At 37.9% G+C, this 21,215-nt stretch overlaps 1 protein-coding gene across 1 annotated transcript; it reads left to right on the top strand.

The window, feature by feature from the left end:
- The first annotated feature begins 947 nt into the window (after nucleotides 1-947).
- Nucleotides 948-21,215, top strand: CUNH10orf88 (chromosome unknown C10orf88 homolog). The gene is made up of 6 exons (XM_027839778.1): nucleotides 948-1,135; nucleotides 3,664-3,867; nucleotides 11,250-11,319; nucleotides 13,299-13,505; nucleotides 14,891-15,336; nucleotides 19,311-21,215. Exons 1-6 carry the CDS (start codon nucleotides 948-950, stop codon nucleotides 19,543-19,545), a joined length of 1,350 nt encoding a protein of 449 aa, XP_027695579.1. The 3' UTR covers nucleotides 19,546-21,215.

Below are 21,215 nucleotides of genomic sequence, written 5' to 3'. Positions count from 1 at the left end.
AGAAGCATCTAGGTGTCTGGGGTCACCTTGGAGTCAGGGAGAGGAGTTTGAATACTGCCTGACATTTAACAGTGGCATGACCCTGGACAAGTCATGTAACCTCGCCAGGCCTCAGTCTCTCCACTTCTAAATTGGGGATAATATCTCCTCCCTCACAGGGTGGATGTAAGCACTATATAATGGTACCTACCCCCTGAATTCCCAAAGACAACCCTGGCCTAACGCTCTAAGCTAAGCATCTTTCCCTCTTCTCTCCAGTCTCAGAGTTTTTGCACAGGTTATCTCTCACGTCCCAAATGAACTCTTTCCTCACTTCTGTCTCAGAACCTCTAGTTTCCGTCCAAATTCGGGTTAATTGCCCCTTCTACAAAACGCCTTCTGAATTCCCCAAAGGTTGCGAGTGCCCCTCCCCCCATTCCTTTTCATATATAGTTTGATGTTTTCCCTTCCCTCATTCAATCCAGTAGAATAAGCATTTTGAAAGCAGGAGACATTTGAGTCTGCATCCCTATAAGTGCTTAATAAAGGCTGGTTGAACTAATGAACGAATGGGGAATAAACAGGTTGGAAAGCGCTGGATAGGAAATGCGCATGCCCTTTCTTTTGGCTCCTCCCCCTCCCTCGTTTCCACGGCTATTTCTGTGGAACTGGGAGGCCAAGGAGAAGCGTCCTACGCATGCGTAGCTCAGGGCTCCTGGTTCACGTGATCTTTTCTCCGCCGGCTCGGGCTAGCTAAGGTACCTGGAAGTGGCTCTTTCTCTGGCGAACTCTACCCGGTCTGAAACACGTGTTCACGACAGGGAGGTTCCTCAAGCCCCTGCCCTGATCGGTTCGGTCCGGATTCGGGGTGGGGGTGGGGCCGGGCCGGGCCGGCCCAGCCTGGGCGGGAAGGGAACGGTTGGCGCGGGAGGCAGAGGCGGCATCGGCCAGCGGGGCCTGCGCGCGGCATGGAGCCGGGGACCGAGGACTGCGGGGAGGCTTCCCGCTTGGTGGCCTCCTCCTCCTGGGAGGCCCCTCGGCGGGGCTTGGCCCAGAGCCTGCGCCTGGCTTTGGCTGGCCTCGGAGGCCCTGACGGCGGCGGCGGCGGCGATGGCTATGGCTGGGAACAGGAGGTGCTGGGGTCACCGGCGCCGGGGTAGGTGTAGGGACTCGGGACCCCTCCCCTGGATGCCCCGCCCCCAAGGTCCCGGGTGGTGGCCTTTCCCTGCGTCTGGACCCCTGGGAAGGCGGCGGGAGGGGTGGGGAGTGTGTGCACAGGTGTATGTGGACAGGTGCGTGCACTTGTGCATGTATGTGTATTTGTGCATAGATGCACATGCATGCCTACTGGGCGCATTCACAGGTGCATGCATGTGGGTAGGTGTGTGCACACGTGGATATGGACTGATAACATAGAAAGCACTTAACCTCAAACCACTCCGTGAGGCAGATGGTGCAAATATACCTAATCTTACCTTGCAGCTAAAGACACAGCCTCAGACATGACTTTTTCAAGTCTCATCTCAAATCCTTTATTCAAGAATCTTTTCCCTGTCCTCCTTAATGCTAGTGTCCTGCCTTTCTTGATAATCTGTCCCTGCTCTCAAGGGACTTTTTGCCTTTTTCTGTATCCTGCAGAGTTTAGTACAGTGCCTGGCTTATGGTGGGCACTTAATAAATGTTTATTGACTCACTCACTGACTTGCTTTATATCTTCAGCATTGAGCACAGTACCTGGTGCAGAGTATGTAATTAATACATGTTTATTGACTGACTTGACTAGACGAGTTCCTGGTCACACAGCTGATAATTGTAGGAACAGGGATTGGAACCTCGATCACCTCTGACTACAGGTCCGGTGTTCTTTCCAGACAACATATGTGTGTACACATGCCTGTGTGTATTATGTGTGTGTATAGTATGTATTATATAAATATATTTGTGTAATATAAATTATTACTCATGTTTATGTATGATGTAAATTACATAGTGTATTATGTGTGTGTGTGTATATATACATGTACATATACATATATAGTGGAGAGTGTGTATTTCTGTTTGTGTGCACAACTCCACTTTTTGTTTTTATGACCTGAGTCCAGTCACTTAACCTCCTCAGTTTTCTCATCTGTTAAATAAGGAGATTGAGCACATAGACTAATGGATATAGTACTGGACAAGGAATTTGGAATCAGGAACACTTGGATCCAGATATTTCCTGTAACACTACCTTGTGTAATCTCAGACAACTCATTTAACTTCACTGAGCCCCCAATTCTTGATTTGTAAAACAGGGATAACAATACTTGTGGTGCCTATTTATAAGGTTATTTTGGGGCTCAACTGAGATAATTTACATAAAGTACTTTGCAAACTTTAAAGTTGCATTTATGTCAGTAATAAGGTACCTTCCGATTTTAAATACTGTGATCCTACTCGCGCTCGCGCGCGCACACACACACACACACACACACATACATACACGAGATTCAATAACCAGCTACCATTTTCATAATAACAGTAGTTCACCTTTTTGTTGAGCTTTTCAGCTTACAGAGCATTTACCTTACAAGAAGATAGCATGGTTTAGTGCAAAGAATAGTACTTAGGTCCACAACTCAGCTCTGCTTCTTTCTTCCCCAATAAGACTTTGGGAAGTCTTTTTATTTCTTCAGGCTTTAGTTTGCTAGATATTATGGAAAGAATGATGGCCTTGGAGAGAGAAGAAAAATAGATTCAAAACCCATTCCTGGCACCTACTAGCTGTGTAGTCACTTAATCTTCTAATATCTCAGTACAGTGGGCTCATTTTAACAAAATACCTGTGTATTTGACTCTGGAACGTGAGAGTCAAATGAGGTACTGTATGTAAAGTGCTTTGCAAACTTCAACCTGCTACATAGGTCAGCTGTTTTAATCTGCTTACTAATATTTCCTCCTCTCTAAAGTGAGGAGAATGGATAGGATGATCCACATAGTCCTTTTCAGCTCAAAATCTTTTGATGTTATCAAGCCTGTGAGGTAGGTAGGGCAAGTCTTACCCCCATTTTACTGATGAGGTTCAGTTTGATTGAAATGCTCTGCCCAGTGTCAAGTAGTAAGTGGCAGAATCAGATCTTACATTCCTCTGATTTCAAGTCCAGTGCTTTTTTTCCCCTGTGCTTGCTGTGAATGCGGTTTTTCTACAGTATATGTTATTACATATGCTATGTTTTACTCCTAGCTTCTTCAGTAAAAAACTGGCCACGTTCATTCTTCACTCCCTTTTGAAATAGCACTTTGAAGCTGTTCCTAAATTCGAAATAGTTATTGACTTCTCTGATTACACCTATTTTATAGAGGAGAAAACAGCCCAAGAGAGGTTGCAGTTTTTCTTAAGGGAAGTGTTTGTGTATTCATGACCACTTGTTTAGTTTTCAAAAAACAACTTTTTCCATCTCTCATGGAATTGAAAAGGACTTTATATTTTTCTTTTGCTTCCCACTAAAAGAAAATGAAGGCAGAGATAAAAAAAGAAGGGGAGTTCGGTGATATGCCAGCGAAGCTAGAAGTTTGTCATCCTGGACTGGAGATACAGTTTTCAGCTTGTGGGCAGAACTTGGTATTAAAATCTCGAAAGGAATGATATCTAATAATAACTCATACTGTTAACTAAATATACATTAAAAACAAATAATCTTTCAGTGAGGATCTTGTGCTTCTGAAGAGGAAAGTGGACAATGAAGATGAAAGTTCCTGCTTCCTGTACCTGAAATGTAATCCTCACAGATGTGAAGAAATAGTTTCACTTGGGATTTTAAGTCAAGCCAGGAATATGGAAGTGTATGCCAGAGAGGAATACTGTGGAACCGGTAGAGGAGAGAGTGTTTGTACTGTCCAGCATAACGGGTTTGTGCCTTTAAAATTTGAAGTTTTTTTTTTTAATCTTTTGCTTATATTTTACTTATCCCAGCTCTTTGATTCATCATTGACCCTGATGTCAATATCAAATTCATAATTCAAATGTTTACTGAGAAAGTACACACATGGTACTGTTGGGGTTACAAAGATGTACTGAAAAATCGGCATTTTAGAGATTAAAAGGGATCTCGGAACTTCTGTTCCTGCCCACTCCAGCCCGATTGCCCCATAACAGGTAGGAAAACAAGCTCCAGAGAGTACAGGTAGCTAGTGATGTCATCCAAACCAGGGCCCAGGTCTCCCAGCTGTGATTCTAATGCTCTTTGCACTTCATAATACAGCCTTCAGTTTTCAAATGGGTTGTAGTCCAAAAGTTTGCTTTCAGGCTGGTTGTTTAGAACTTCAAATGCTTTTTCCCATATAAACAACATCCTATGTGTTGGCTGAGTTTCCACATCATTCTTCAAAAGCTTATTTAACTCAAAATGCAGCTGAATTGATAGTATTTTCCTGTTGTTTCTAGGGGAAAATGTATACTGAGATCTATTTGGCAAAATGGAAAGTTGGAAATAACCCTAGTCTTTAGTTCCCTTTCCAAGTAACAGTCTCCCCCCCCCCCCCAAACAGGGGCAGGAAGGGTTCTTCCTCTCCCTACTCTTGAATGATTTCACCCTATTATTCTCTTTTCCCTTTGTTCCTGCCTTTTTTCCCCCTGGAGGGAAGCAGGAACCTCCCTACAGTGACAGGCAAGTAATATAAGGAATTAGAGGCAGGACATTCTTGCCATGATAACTCTGCCTATAAATAATGTTTGTAAGTTGGACACTTCTGCCTCATGAACAGTGTGCTGCTCTTTATAAACCTAAACTCTACTAGGAGAAATAACATGACTACACAAAGTACTGGATACTTTTATACTGTGAAAGATTTATAATTTCCTTTCTATGTGATTATTTTCTTCACTAATACAGCCTAGAGCTTCTCCAGTCAACAAACATTAAATGCCTGCTGTACCCCAGGCCCTGTGCTAAGTTCTAGGAATACAAAGAAAGGCAAAAAACGGTCTTTGTTTTTTGCACAAACTGCAAATAGTTGTGCATCTAGAAGATATATATAGAAAGTAAATGGAAGGCAGTCTCTCAGAGAAAGCATTATGGGGATTGGAGCTTCCTAGAGAAAGTGAAATTTAAGATTAGCCAGGGAATCCAGGACACAGGGTTGAGGAGGGACAACATTCTTGGCATGGCTAACAAGGAGTGAAAAAGTATGGAGGAGAAAAGGGAAAGGTGTTTAGAGCACCTACTGTATGCTAGGCCTTTTGTTAAGCCAGGGGTGGGGAACCTGTGGCCTCAAGGCCACATGTGGCTGTCTAGGTCCTGAGTGTGGCCCTTTGAACCCAAACTTCACAGCCCAAATCCTTAACGGATTTGGTTTGGGTTCAGTGAAAGAGCCCATGAATTTGTTCTGGAAGTTTGGGTTCAGTGAAAGAGCCCGTGGATTTGTTCTGGAAGTTTGGGTTCAAAGGGCCACACTTGGGACTTAGAGGGCTACATGTGGCCTTGAGGCCAAAGGTTTCCCATCCCTGTGCTAAGTTACCCTTTACAAATATTATCTCATTTGAACCTTACAGCTACCCTAGGAGGTTGATGCTATTATTATCCCCACTTTATAGTTGAGAAAACTGAGGTAAACAGAGGTGATGTGACTGGCTTAGGGTCTCATAGCTAATAAATGTCTGATATGAGATTTGAATTTAGGTCTTCTGTATGCCAGGCCTAGTGACGTGTGAACAGCAGGTAGGCCCATGTAGCTGGATTGTATGTGGAGAGAGGAGAGTGAAGTGAAAGATTTGAAGGATAGAAAGGGAGTCTGGTGATTGAGTTATGGAAAGACTGGAATACTAATATACTTTTGGGGAAGTTCATTAAGACTAACTGGAATTTGGAAGCACATAAGAAAATTACTTAACTGTTCATCCATATTGAACCAAAGAGCCAAACTCAACGAGGCCTGTGAGAGAAATAAATGTCCTATAACACCAATATTCACAACAATGTTTTTTGGTAATAGCAAAAAACCCAGAAAAAACCTATTTATTAGGCATTGGCTGAACAAATTGGTGTATGCATGTTATGGATTATTACTTTACCACAAGGAATGATGAAAATGAGTGGTTCAGAGAAATGTGAGACCGGTTCTAATGATGAAGAAATCAAAGCCAGCAGAACAATTTACACAATGACTATGATAATGTAAATTAAGACATCATTAGAAGCCTGCACAATTCAAATCAATGCAATGACTATTTCTGGTTCCAGACTACTGATATTTCTTTTGGTAAGTGTGGAATGTTGTTATTTCATAAGTACCAGTGTGGAGTCAGGTGGTTTGCCTAACTTTTTCAGTAGTCATTATGACAGAGGGTGGGGGAATTACTGAGAAGTGATTATAACATAAAAACAAAATGAATCAAAACACATTAAAAAAAGGAAAATGAATGGCAGGCTAAGGAATTTGAGCCTTGTTGACTTTGATTAATAGGCGGTGGGGAATCATTAAAGATTGAGGGAGAGGGAGGGACAAGAATGACTTCTAGTGATTTTTGCCATATGGATTGGGAAGGAGAGATAATAGAGTTTAAGCTACATTTTCTGACTTGAAGCCAATGAAGGAGAGTTTGAGATGCCAATTTTACTTTTAATTCTATTATTTTTTTTTACTTCCATTAAATTTTGAAGTCAAATCCTGTTATGGGAGTGTAACCCTAGATTCTCAAAAGTTGTGTCATTGTGGCATATGCCCCAATAAGTCTTACCAAGCTGAACAGCTGTGAGTATTAACCTGGCTGGCCAAAGGATAATGAATTTTTTGTTCACAGTAGCTCTTTTTATCTTTTTTTTAATATATTTATTTAATATTTTATTTTTCCCCCAGTTACATGGAAAAATAATTATCATTCTTTTTTTAAAATTTTGAGTTTCAAATTCTTTCCTTCCCCCCTCATTGAGGAGTCAAGCAATTTGATGCAGATTATACATATACAGTCATACAAAACGCATTTCCATATTAGCCATGTTGTGAAAGAAAAAACAGACCAAAAAAAGACCATAAGAAAAATAAAGTAAAAAAAATATGCTTTGATCTGCAGTCAGATTCCATCAGTTCTTTCTCTGGAGATGGATTGCATTTTTCTTTACAAGTCCTTCGGAATTGTTTTGGATCACTGTATTGCTGAGAATAGCTAAGTGATTCATAGTTGGCCATTGTACAGTTTTCCTCTTACTCTGTATAGTGTTCTGGTTCTGCTAATTTAACTTTAAATGTGAATTCATGTTAAGTCTTTACAGGCTTTTCTAAGAGCATCTTGCTCATCATTTCTTATAGTACTTATGTATTACACACACACACACACACACACACACACACACACCCATGATTGATTGATCTGTCTTATGTATTACACACACACACACATACCCCCATACACCCATGTTTGATTGATCTATCTTAACAGTATTTCATCACAATTATATACCACAAGTTGTTCATCCATTCCCCCGTTGATGGACATTCCTTCAATTTCCAATTCTTTGCCACCACCAAATGAGCTGCTATAAATATTTTTGTACAAATAGCGCCCCCACCCCTCTTTTTTTAAATGTCTTTGGGATATAGACCTAGTAGTGGTATTGCTGGGTCAAAGGCTATGCATGGGTTTTATTACCCTTTGGCCATAGCTCCAAATTGCTTTACAGAATGGTTCAATCCCTTCACAACTCCACCAACAGTGCATTAGTGTCTTGATTTTCCCACATCCCCTCCAACATTTGTCATTTTCCTTTTCTATCATATTAGCCAATCTGATAGGTGTGAGGTGGTACCTCAGAGTTTTTAAAATTTGCAATCCTCTAGTCAGTTAGTGATTTAGAGCATTTTTTCATATGACTATAGCTAGCTTTGATTACTTCATCTGAAAACTGCCTGTTCATATCCTTTGACCATGTATCAATTGGGGAATGGCTCTTATTTTTATAAATTGGACTCAAATCTTTGTATCGGGCCTACACAACCTGCGGCCCACCAAAGGATTTAGGTCAGCCCTTGAAAAATGTAGAGGAAAACGTCAATTTTTTTGCGGGCTGCCTGAAATCCTTTGGTGGACCACAGGTTGTGTAGGCCTGCTGTATTTGAGAAATGAGGTCTTTATCAGAGAAACTTGCTGTAAAATTTTTTTCACAGTTATGGTTACAAACTTTGTATTTCTCACTGTCCTGTTTCCCCCCCCCCTTCTCTCTCTTTTTCTCTTTCACTTTCTCCCTGCCTCCTTTAACCCTGATTCCCCATTTTTTCTTCTGTAAAATGGGACAAATAAGATCAGTAGTACCTACCTCAGAAGTTGTTGTAAGAATCAAAGGAAATAATGTTTGTAAGTCACTTTGAGCTTTAAAACATTATAATAATGTGAATTACCATTATTTTGATTGCAAATATTACCACTGACCCAGGAGGGTCACAGAAGCCTTCATGGTTCAGGTAGCTTTTAAATTGGGCTTTATGGAATGGGTAGGACTTTAATAGGTGGACAATCTACGTATAGATAGTAGTGTCAGCAAAGGCTTGTTAGAAAGCTACAGGTCTGTGAACAATGTGTGGTGTATCTTGGCTTGGAGCAGGGAGTATATTAAACGAAATAAGAGAAGGCTAGAAAGGCAGGGGGAAGGTATCAGATGTGAATATTGAATGAAAAAAGACTGAACTGTACCCAACAGGTAATTGAGATTTTTGAACAGAGTAGTAGTGTGACTTGATCTGTATGTCTAAGAAAGATTATTCTTGTAGCAGTATAAATGATGAATTGAGTAGAGAAAGTCCCAAAGTGGGAAGAACTATTAGGAGGCTACTGCAGTAATCCAGACCGGTGGTAATAGGGTGATGACAGTGGGAATAGAGAAAGGAATGGTTGAGGGTGATGGTGCAGAGTTGAAATAAGACAGGACTTGTTAAACGATTAGATATGGGAGGTGAAGGAAAAGGGAAGGATCAGTCCAAGGTTTCAAAGATGAGAAACTGGCTCAGTAGGGGGACTGCTGATCAAAATAACAAAGTTGCAAGGAGGAGTAGATTAGGCAGAAAGATAATTAGCTTGTTTTTACTCATGTTGAATATTCCATTTCTTAATAACTAATTGATTTTTTAGTATTTTGACCAAAAGTTTAACTATATAATATTCTCAGTAGAGTATATTTTGAGGCCAGGTTCAGTGACTCTTTAATTCTCTTTAATCTTTTTGCATCATTTGAGATTTTTGACCACTTTCTCTTTTCTTGTGTTATGTGACATTGTTTTCTTGGTTATTCTTTTTTTCTCTGATTCTTGCTTTTTAGTTTCTTTTGGTTCTTCCTTTTCTAGACCCCCGAAATGCTTTCTTTAGAAGTTTTTTTTCCTTTGCCACTACAACTCCTTCAATTGTTTGTCATCTTTCTTCAGATGACTTCCAAGTCATTCCAGGTGCTTAAGAACTGGATTTTCTTTCCTTCCCTTTGTCCTCCTGACCTTAAGTTTCACATTTTTAACTCATCGAAACTTTCACCTAGGTTTCCCACCCACCCCTCAAGTTTATGTGTCCCATACCACAATCATCATCATCTTTCTCAAACTTGCACCTCTCAGTTTCCTTATTTCTATTTTTGGCACCACCAGTCTCTCAGTTTTCCATGTTCAAAACCTTGACTTCATCTTTGATTTATCCTTTTCCCTCATCCCTACATCCAGTCAGTGTCCAGGGTCTGTCCATTCTACCCTGGTAATATTTTTTGAATCCAACCCCTTCTTTTCTACTCCCTCTTCGCTCCTTTGGTTTAGACACTCATTAAATCTAGACTATTTTACTAACTTTTTAAATTGCCTCCTTGTGTCCAGGCTCCCTTTTTTTTATTTATCCTTCACACTGTAGTGCCAGGTTAATCTTCCTAACACATGGATCTAATCAAATCCTTTTCTGGCTTAAAAACCTTTAGTGATTCCCCATTCCTTACTGAATAACACAGAATTTCCCTTGGGATGTGCATGGCATTGAAGGTTCTCCTTAATCTAAGTCCAAGCCACCTTTCCAATTTAAAATTTCACAGTTTTTGTTTAGTTGTTTTCAGTTCCAATTCTTTGTGACCCCATTTTGGATATCCACAGTGCATAGAGTGCTTATCTGAGTGCTGGGACTCCTTCTGATTTCAGAGCCAGCCTCAGACACTTAAAAGTTTTAGACCCTGGGCAAGTCATTTAACCCTGTTTGCCTCAATTTTCCTCATCTGTAAAATTCGGGAGAAGGAAATGGCAAACCTCTCCAGTATCTTTGCCAAGAAAACCCCAAATGGGGTCAGGGACAGTTGGACACAGCTGAAAATGACTAAGCAACAGGAGCAGCTTCGTTTCGTTAACTTCTTTTGAGCTAGCCAAACTGAAAGATTTGCTGATTGCTTCCTTGTCCTGTTACCATCTTGAATCAGTGGCATAGTGTTAGGAAACAGTACCAGTAGTTTTTAAATGTTGGTTCATTACCATTTAACTTTAAAATGTAAATTCTTTTTTTTTAAATTTTTTAAAAATTAATTTATTTTGATTTATCAGCAATCACTTCCATAGGCTTTTGAGTTTAAAATTTTTCTCCCCCTTCCTCCCTACCACCCTCCCCAAGATGGCGCACAATCTGATATAGGCTATACATATACATTCCTATTAAACATATTTTCACATTAGTGATGTAAGTAAGAATTAGAACCAATAGGAGGAACCTCCAGAAAGAGGAAACAAAACTCGATAGAAGAGAAAAAAAATTAGCAAATAATATGCTTCAATCTGCATTCAAATTCCGTAGTTCTTTCTTTGGATGTGGATAGCATTTTCCATCATAAGGCCTTTGGAGATGTCTTAGATCCTTGTATTGCTAGGAAGGGTTAAGTTTATCAGTATTAGTCATTGTACAGCGTGGCCGTTATTGTGTACAACATTCTCATGGTTCTGCTCACTTCACTCAGCGTCAGACCATACAAGTCTTTCCAGGTTTTTCTGAAGTCAGCCTGTTCATCGTTTCTTATAGCACAGTAGTATTCCATTACGTTCATATACCACAACTTGTTTGGTCATCCTCCAATTGATGGGCATCCTCTCAATTTCCAACTCTTCGCCACCACAAAAAGAGCTGCTATGAATATTTTTGTACATGTGGGTCCTTTTCCCATTTGTATGATATCTTTGGGATATAGCCCTAGAAGTGCTATTGCTGGGTCAAAGGGTATGCACAAAATGTAAACTCTTAAAAAGTGACAATGCATCGAATAAAAAATGATTGTTTCTTTTTTTTTTTTTTTTTTTAGTGAAAACGAGATTACTTTGTATAAGAAATACCTAAAATTAGAATGCCCCTCAGACTGTTGTAAAATTAAGGTAAGACATTTCATTAACATTCTTTTTAGGCAGTTGGAGGTAAGTGACTTGCCCAGGGTCACACAGCTAGAACATATTGTTTTAAAGAATTAATTTTCATGTTTAAAGTTAGTTTACTATTTTAATTTTTCATTTTGGTGCAGTGACTGGAGTATGTTGGGATTAGAGGCAGGAAGACCTGAGTCTGAATTCTGCCTCAGATGCTTATTTGCTGTGTCGTTCTAGACAAGTCACTTAATCTATCTTAGCCTCAATGTCCTTATCTGTAAAATGGGGATTTTTACTGCCTCACAGGGTTGTTGTGAAAACCAAATGCAATAATATGTGTAAAGTACTGCATAAACCTTAAAGTGCAAAATATATGTTAGCTCTTATCATTAGCTATTTTAATTGAATTAGATTTACTTAATTTGGGGAAGCCAGGTGGAGTGGATAGAGTGCTGGCGCCGGAGGACCTGAGTTCAAATCCAGCCTCAGACACTTAACTAGCTGTGTGACTTTGGTCAAATCACTTAACCCTGATTGCTTCAGTTTCCTCATCTGTAAAATGAGCTGGAGAAGGAAATGGCATACCACTCCAGTATCATTGCCAAGAAAACTCTAAATGAGGTCACAAAGAGTTGGACACGACTAATCAACTAAACAATTACTCAGTTTTTGTTTGAAATTATGAAAATTTATAAAGTTTTTTCCCTAAAATTCTCTGTTTTTTGCTTGGATTTTTGAGCTGTTGGTATATGTAATATTTGTACTTTTGTGACTAGTCAGATATGTTTTGAAGGGTACTGAAAGTAATAGAATATGTTTTTACTTTTATTTACTTGGTGCACGCTGCAGTTCTGTAAGTAATTCTTTTTTTTAAAATTAATTTATTTTGATTTATCAACAATCACTTCCATATGCTTTTGAGTTTAAAGTTTTTCTCCTCCTCCCTCCCCACCACCCTCCCCAAAACGGCGCACAATCTGATACAGGCTATACATATACATTCCCATTAAACATTTTCACATTAGTGGTGTTGTAAGTAAGAATTAGAACCAATAGGAGTCTGTAAGTAATTCTTAAGAAAAAACGAACATAGTTGGATAGAATTTGCTACAGGACAACAAAACATTCAGGAGGTGGGGACTGCTTTATTCTGACATAGCAAAAAGATTAGGACTCTTCAGCCTGGAAAATTCATATTAATCCTTTATGAATCAAGTGAATCCCAACTTTTTTTTTTAATCATATTCTTTGGGGTTCTAGAACCTTGAGAGAGTTAAGGACAAATGAAAAGAATTATTATTTCACATAGCCAGTATGAAACTTTATGTAACTCATTACTATCAAGTGGTGATATTGATTGAAATTATTATAAATAGTTTAGACCAGAGGTTCTTAACCTGGGGTTCATGAACTTGGTTTTTTTGTTTTGTTTTATTTTGTTTTGTTTTGTTTTTTCTTTATGAGGCAACCAAAATACCTGAGGTACTAAGGTATCCTTAACTTTTTTGAGATTGAGGAAGGATAACCTTGCTTTATAAAAGGACAGCCTTCTACAACACAAACCTTTATGTTAACTGTCTAAGCCAAAATATTGAACCAGAAGGACTGCGTGTCAGACCCAATTATAGCAGTTAATGGTGTTAAAACATTGTCTTATATCCTCATAAACTCATGATAACGTTGTCATAAAGTTCCCAGCAGTCGACCCAACTTAAAAGGAACTCTTGGGGATTTTGGTAGATAATCCCCCTGAACAGGAACAAAGACAGGCTGCTGTTATATTAAATTTTACTCTGTGGAATAGCTTAATAGCAAGTTTGAGAGTATCAGGGATGGGATAAATAAGAACTGTAATTGATATTAAAATAATTGAAACAAATATTAAAAAATGGAAAATTTCATTCTTGTAGAGTTAATATTATTAACATTTCAGATGTATTAAGAATGTATAACTATCTCATTCTAATTTTCTGAAAAACGTTTTTTAACAGCTGCTCTCTTTTGGTGATAAACAAAGTATATTTGTGAGTAAAATTGTAGTCCAAGTAAGGGCAGTTTCTGCAAATTCTTCAACAAGCTTTCCTGCTGTAGGATCAAGGATAGATCTAGACAGAGTTCAAACTATGATGGAATCCATGGGGTCAAAATTATCACCTGGTGCTCAACAACTCATGAACATGGTTCGATTTCAACAACGGGTAAGTCATCATGCAGTATTAGCATACTGATTAGAAATTAATGGAAATGAACAGACTATCTCCATCAAAAAATACATTGAATCTTTGTATATTTTCCCTTTTTTACATTGATTTAGCAGTTACTTTTTAGGAATTTTTAAAAAATCATGTGCATTGCCTGCTTTCAGAGTATGTCATCTAGATATTAATTTCTAATGAATTAGTCATTTTGAGGGATTAAAATTGTAATTTTAAAGACTAGGCTAGAAGAAACTATGATACCACAGAGATAGAAGATGTTTTAGGGGCTTTAGCTTTTTTTGGGGGGGGAGGGAGGTTAGGCAGTGGGGTTAAGTGATTTGCCTAGGGTCACATAGCTAGTTAAGTGTTATGTGTCTGGGGCCGGATTTGAAGTCAGGTCCTCCTGAATCCAGGGCCGGTGCTCTATCCACTGTGCCACCTAGCTGCCCTAGGCCTTAGTTTTTTAAGTTCAGACTTGCCAGGTTGTTTCTCTATCAGAGCAACACTTGATAAAATGTTCTATAATAAAATATGAGGGTCTTTTTTTCACCCTGAAATACATTAACTAGTTGATATCATCTTTTTTTCACCCTGGAATGCATTAACTAGTTAATATCTTTAAAGTCATTTTCTTATTAAAAAAAAGAGCATTTTATAGTTCAAGAATAAGAATACCATGGCAAAAACATTTGTTTGGCATTTTGTTCCTTGTGTCAAAAAGATAGTTTGAAGAAGGGGGAATTGGTCACATATACATACAGCTTACACTTGTATTGTAGTAGTAAGAGCACTGACATTATGAAATTACTATTATTAGCCACATTTGAAGATTGGCTATATGTATGCTACCATAAACCTATTACTATGAGATTTTGCAGCAATATTAAAAATAATTATGAGCTTTGCATCATCCCTGAATAAGAAAAAATGACTTTTCAGAAGAGGACCAGAGAGCTACCCTAAAGTAGTTCATGGTTAACTTAACTTTTTATAATTGGAGAGTTACAGAGTCATAGTAGAACTAGAAAAGACCTTAGATCATTTAGTCAAAACTCATTTTAAAGGAACATTAAGGAGGAGAAAAAAGAGGTTCAGAGAGGTGTAGTTAGTAAGGCCACACAGACAGCGGCATTTTGAGAGTACTGCCTTTAGAGCAACTCACTCAAATGAAAATTCTTACTGTGGTGATGGAGCTAATTAAAGCTGTAAAACTTCAAAAGTAAAAAATTATTTTAGTACTGCTAATAAGCAAAGTAAGTATTTTCTTTTAAAATATATTTTCTCTCTATATGTGTGTGTGTACATATATATATTATATATATAATATATATATTATATAACATATATATATATTATATATATATATATATTTTTCCCCCTGTTAGAATTGTATTCCTTTAGAAGAGCAACTTCAGTGTCTCTTGGGAAAGAAAGAACCAGCTGTTTTTGGAGATGAACGTATGCTTGATGGGTTGCACAAGTCATCCACTACACCCTTTCATTTTAAGTCTGGATTGACATCTGGAGCAATCAATGAAGACATAAAAGCTTACATTGACAAAAACACAGAACTCCCTGCTAGAGGAAATATTCCAGATCTCGAAGAATATAAAAGTACACAACAAAACAGCATTCTTCCTGAAAATGATCTTAAATTTGTAGTATCCTCTTGGTTGCAAAAGAAAGCAAATGATAACTCAAATATACCTAGTTCTGAGCTGCTTCCTTTTCTTCAAAACTTGTGTAGTCAAGTGAACCATCTCCGTGTAGGAGACAAGAATAAGCCTCAGGGAAACAGTACAAAGCCAAATGAAGGGATTGTAAGCATTGGGTAAGTCTTATGACATTATTGTTTTGGGAATGATGGCTGGAGAAAAACTGATTTATGTCCTTTAATTTTCCGTGGCACATTATCGTTTTCTGGTTCTTGTTCATAGCAATGCTGTTTGTATTGGCATGAAATTATTCAATGTTCATTTTTTAAGTGAATATTAAGTATAAGACTGTGTGAAACACTCAGGGGCAATACAGAGAAGATTAAGGCATTATTTTTAACTCCTGAGGAGTTTAATTGTAATAGCTGACATTTATTGAATTCTTTAAGGTTTTCCAAAGTGCTTTGCATAAGTAATTTGCACAACCACCTTGTGAGCCAGGTATTATTGATAGTGTATAGTATGTAATACAGGTATTATCAGTCGTATAGAAATGTGAGTAACTGCTTAATATTTTTATCATCCTGATTTTACTCATGATGAAACTGAGATGCATAGAGCTTAGGTGATTTGCTCTTGGTTATAGTGTGAGGAAATATCTAAAGAGAATGTGAATCCAGGTGTTTCCAGATTTTCAAGTCCATTACTGTCTTTTACTATACTTTGCTACCTCTTTAGCTTACCATGTAGTATGAGAAATAAAACAAATACAACTATAGTATAAGATAGACTGTGAAATACCTAAGATTGGCTTAGTGCTTTGACATTCAGAAAAGTGAGAGATCATTGCTGATTGTGGGATTCAAGAAAGGTGTCCCTAAAGGAGTTTACTTTTGAACTGGACCTTAAAAGAGGCAGATTTTCCTCTTAACAAAAATTTTTAATAGCTTTTGTGTTTACATTTCCTTCATTTCTGAATGTATCTCCTCATCCTTCACTAGTAAGTAACAAAAAATACAGAAATAAAGAGGGGGAGAAAATGCTTCAACAAACCAGAGTATTTATAGTTCTTCGCCATGGCAAAAAAAAGAGAGGGGGAAATTTGGTCATTAAAATTACACAGCCTTCGATTCTTTCCTGATTCTGTTTACAGAATGTTTTTTGTGAATTGCTTTATATTTGACATTTCTTAGAACCCGGTAATACTCCATAGTATATTTATGTACCATAGTTTCTTTAGCCATTCCCTATTCGATGGGCATCTGCATTGTTTCCAGTTTTTTGCTACTGGGTAAGCTTTTCAATGGAAAATATTTGGGTGTTGGGAAAGTCATAGCCAGAGAGAATGGAGGCATGAAGATAGAGAAATTGGCAAGTCATTCAGGAAATAACAGTTCGATTTCTCTAGAGCACAGGGTCTATGAAAGGAAGAAAAGTAAAAAAGATTGGAAAAGGAGTTTGTCTACTGGAGCCTGGTTTTGTAAGGGTTCAGACTTCTAATTTATAGGCAGTAGGGTGCATGTGATTAAAACCATAGATTAGGAGGATTAATCTTGCATCAGTCTGTAGTGTGAAATGGTCAGGCAAACCAGTGTTGGGGGGCGGGGGGAGCAATGTTAGGAAGCTATTGCTGTAGTCTAAGGGAGAAAGAAAGAAAGCCTGAGGCATGGTTGTGGTCATGAATGTAGTTATTACAGAAGTAGATTTTGTAGGACTTGTGAATTGATTGGATGTGGCACATGTAGAGGAAAGAGTCAAAAATGACTTGAGTTTTGGAACTTGGATGATGGTGGATGGTACTGTTAAATAGAAATTAGGGAGAGGAAAGAGGGGGGGCAAATGGAATAGAAAATGATTATTTTTTTCTGTATGTTGATCTTGAGACAGTGGGAAAATCCAAAATACCAAAAACAGAAACTAGGTCTATATGTCACTTATGTTTGGGTTTAGATTCTTTTTTGTTGGTTGGTTTATTTTTTGTTTGATTTTTGTTTGAGTTTTTATCAGGGTTGGGTGATAGGGAAAGGGGAAAGGGCAGTAAATTTCCTTTGACAGGTCATGTCTGACTTAGAATTTCAGAATCATCAAAAAGCATTTAGGTATATTATTGTGCCATCAAGGTCTAGCATTGATATAGACACACAGGTACAGCATAGCCAGGTTGCATTTCCATATGCTGAGTGTGCTGTCACTGATAGGGGTGATGGCTTGATGGGAAGCACCTAGGCAGTTCAGAAGGTCAGGGAGATGCTGTGAGTTTTACCTTGCAGTCACCGTGTTTGGTCCTGGGGTTACAAGTATACCAAATGAAGCAGTGCCTACTTAACCTTCTGCTACCACGAGGTCATCCATATGTATGTGCAGAAGAAAGAAAAAAAATACAAAATACTTAAAAGAAGGTAGTGTGAAAGGGAGGGCACTCATTTGAGGGGATAAGGAAAGGTGGTGCATGAGGTATATCTTACAAGGAAAAGAGGGATTCTATGAGCTGGGGCTAAGGAGAGTGTATTCCAGGCATGGGGGCAGCCAGTGCGAAGACACTGAGATGAGAGATGAAGTGTTGTATGTGCTAGATAACACTAGTGTTGGCTTGTAAACACCTGCATTCAAGTCCTAGATCATCTATAGGCTCAGTTAAGTAATGTTCATTTCCTTCTTTTTAAAATTGTGGTAATACTTGCACTAACTGTATCACATTTCTGTGAAGAAAGTGATAAGCCTTAAAGTATTATAATTGTGACCTATTAATAGTCATAGTATTATTATCATCATTACTGTTATTACAGCAAAATAGCCTTTTAACTAAATAGTTGCATGGTGATGCAGAAAAGCAACTGCTTAAGTAGGCAGTGTGAAACAATAGTAGTCTAGTAAATACTACTTTTTATAAATGTACATATTTTTTGTGCCAGAACATCCCCTTTCTTCATGTTACCCAGTTAGTCTAGTGATGTTAAAATAAATGTTCAAAGCTGTACCAGACAGTTACCCACAAAATAATTTTTTAAATCTTGCCTAAGGTCCACAGATGTGACATATGGCTTTGGGTGGAACTACTTAGAAGAAGGATATGGAACTTTTTTTTTTAAAGCTGGGAATCCAGTTTTCTTTTGAATTTTGAAATTCAAAAGTAACCTGGGGGATTTTTGAAAGAAATGACAATGGAGTAATTTATTGGGTATGTGTTTAAATCTAAAAACTGAGGGTTTTTTCTTGTTACATTCAATTTAATGTACATTCTTGATTGTTTAAAACCATCTCTCTTCTTAAGAAGCTTATGTAGACCTACTTGGTTGGATATATGTAATCAGACAAGTAAGTAAAAGATAATTTGAGCAGGGAGAAAGCGCTCACAGCTTGGGTGATTGGAAGAGGATTCAAGTAGGAGGTGGCACCTGACCTGAACCTTGAAGCAAGCTAAGATTTCTAAGAAGTGCACTGAGAAGTTTTTTCTAAGCATAGAGAGTGGGAGGGGAGGGTCAGCCTGTTTAAAGGCATGTGGAGGTAGGTGGAGTGCCTGTCCATACCTGTGGTGTTGGAGATGCACTATAAGGAACAGCAAATAGGCCAGTTTGGTTAGAATATAGTATGTGATAGGGAGTAATATGAAGCCTGAAAAGGTAGCCTTCTTTTATCCTGTAAGCAGTAAGGGCTGAAGGTGTTTAAGGGAGAACAACATGCTCAAACCTGTGCTTTATAGGAAGATGTTTGGATAGCTGTGTGGATGATGGATTGAAATTGGGAGAGACTAAAAACAGGAAGTCTATAAGGAAGTTATTGCCATAGTCCAGGAGAGACAAGGGCATGAACTGGGGAGCTGTGTGAGTGGCAAAAAAAGGTGGGATATTCAAAATGAGACAGAACCAGTTAGATCTGACAGCTGTTGAAGATGGTGGGAGTAAGAGTGAAGAGCTGAAGAAACTGCAAGTATTGTGAATTGGGAGTTGTGAAGGCAGGGTGAGTTTCAGGTGAAGGAACTAATTTCCATTTTGGACACGTTGAATTGTGCAAGGCACATTGGCTGTGGTAGGAATGGGCATGGAGCTCAGGAGACAGGTGAGGGATCTAAATAGAAAAGTGTATTATTGTGGGTATTGAGCTGTATGACACTAGTCAACGATACCTTACTCTCTCTTTCTGTTATTTACAGAGTAGAACAGCAGCCTGTATGTTCCTACTTGGAAAAGATAATTTCTAAAAATATGGAACTAATGGAGAAGAAACTTATGGACTACATTGACCAGCGTATGTACAAACTCCAAGAGCACATAGATAATAAAGTTGTTCTGTTAATGAACTTGCTGCAAAATTCCAATTCCACATCTACCCGGGTGACACAAGAACATTATGATTCTGGAGAAAGACTCTCAAATGGCGAGCGATAACTACTTAATATTGTTTTGAGCAACAGATGCCTGCTAGATATATGCACATAAAACCAAACCTCCAAAAGATTTGGAGGGAAATTATTCAGTTTGATATCCTTCCAAGGGTTATTATCTGGTTAACATAAAACAACCTCAGTGTTCATTTTTTTAATGTACTTGTTACTGTAATTCTCAGTATTGTACACTAAAAGTTAACCTGTTAGTGTCATAAGATGTTTTTTACTAGCAATATTTTTCACTTACAAGACCTTTCTTCTGTGGCTTTATTATTTAAAAAGAAGCTGTTTTAAAAGAGCCACTTTAAAATTCTAATTCAGCTTAACAAAATTTACTGTGACCTCTATACACCCTTTAAAGAGAGGAACATTTTTCTATATCTATAAATGAAAACCTTAATTGTTTTGTAATTTATAAAGTTATGAAAAACTGCTTTTAAAAAGATTTGATTGATGTGTTGGTTTGGTTTTATTTCTAATTGAACATTATTGGAAAATTGAATATTCTCAGACATAGAGACTTGAATGTTTAGATCACCCTCCTAAACCTAGCATGTATGGGTTACTTGAGATAGAAAACTCTATCTGGTGTTTGGCATTTGTAAATTAATTAGCCACGGGGTCATTAATTAACCTTCAGTCTATGTCGGATGGAATAGGGCAGTAGAAATTGGCATTGGCATCCCCATTAATAGGATTATTTTTAGCTCTGGTCATCCTTAAGTAAGTCCAATGTCCGTGATGTTAATTTGTGCTTGCTAATTCTAACCCTTTTCCTGATTGGTAAAGTGAGAGTCTTTGTATGTGCAGGGTCAGGTTCCTCCTTCCACAGTTATTTGCTGAAGTGGCTAAATATGAAATAATGATACTTTGTAAGATTATCAGGGTTTAAGTCAATGGAGTCAGGGCATTGGAGGTCTCTTTGGGACACACAGTTTCTAGAATTTACTAGTAGTACATATGTTTAAGAAAATATATTCATTTCTAAAAACAACAAATCTGTTCATTCTGAAAACCACTTATTTTAGATGAATGGGAATCCACTATTCCACATATTTGAATGGTAGATAATATTTTTGCTTAAGGTAATTTGACTCATTTTTTAGTGAGATGTGATATTTCTTCTTAGTTAATATTTTTGTTGAGTTGGTTCCTTATGAAAGGGCTAAGTGATCCAAAGTCCTATAGGATACTTACTATAGAGTGTTCATCTACAGTTTAAACACAAAAACCCAAACAATAAAAAACCTTTTTCCAACATGTAATTGTGAATTAGATTTTGAAATTAAAAATGATGTGGGGAGATATGGTAGAGAGACTTCTTAAAAACCCTTAGTCTAATTTTGTACTTAAAACTATTTGGAGAAGTGAATCTGTTTTCATTAGAATGTGTAAAAAACAAAATTGAGAGGGTAGCCAGCTCTCTTTTGTCCTTTTTGTGTGCAAAATACCTTACCAAAAATTGTGTTCATGTTTTGGATTGTATTTATTTTAAACAGCCTTGGCATTATTTATTATAAAATATATACATATGTTTACCAGTAATTTTGGTGAATTGCACTCCTGTAGCCTTAATGGGGACATGGATTTCTTTGTAAGGCCATATGGTAGGCTGTTCAGTTTAAGGTATCTTAAAGGGGCTTCATTAAATGAAATATGCTTTAACCAAAA

The sequence above is a fragment of the Vombatus ursinus genome, unplaced genomic scaffold (assembly GCF_900497805.2).
Source record: "Vombatus ursinus unplaced genomic scaffold, bare-nosed wombat genome assembly UNPS02014833.1, whole genome shotgun sequence".
Lineage (NCBI taxonomy): Eukaryota > Metazoa > Chordata > Mammalia > Diprotodontia > Vombatidae > Vombatus > Vombatus ursinus.
This window is presented reverse-complemented; position numbering and strand designations above follow the sequence as displayed.

What these genes read in the sequence shown, in the direction of transcription:
- CUNH10orf88 (XM_027839778.1), top strand. Translation starts at nt 948, where the DNA reads ATGGAGCCGGGGACCGAGGACTGCGGGGAGGCTTCCCGCTTGGTGGCC. An exon ending in CTGGGGTCACCGGCGCCGGG is followed by an intron (nt 1,136 to 3,663) that starts GTAGGTGTAGGG and finishes ATAATCTTTCAG; the next exon opens with TGAGGATCTTGTGCTTCTGA. An exon ending in TGGTTCGATTTCAACAACGG is followed by an intron (nt 13,506 to 14,890) that starts GTAAGTCATCAT and finishes TCCCCCTGTTAG; the next exon opens with AATTGTATTCCTTTAGAAGA.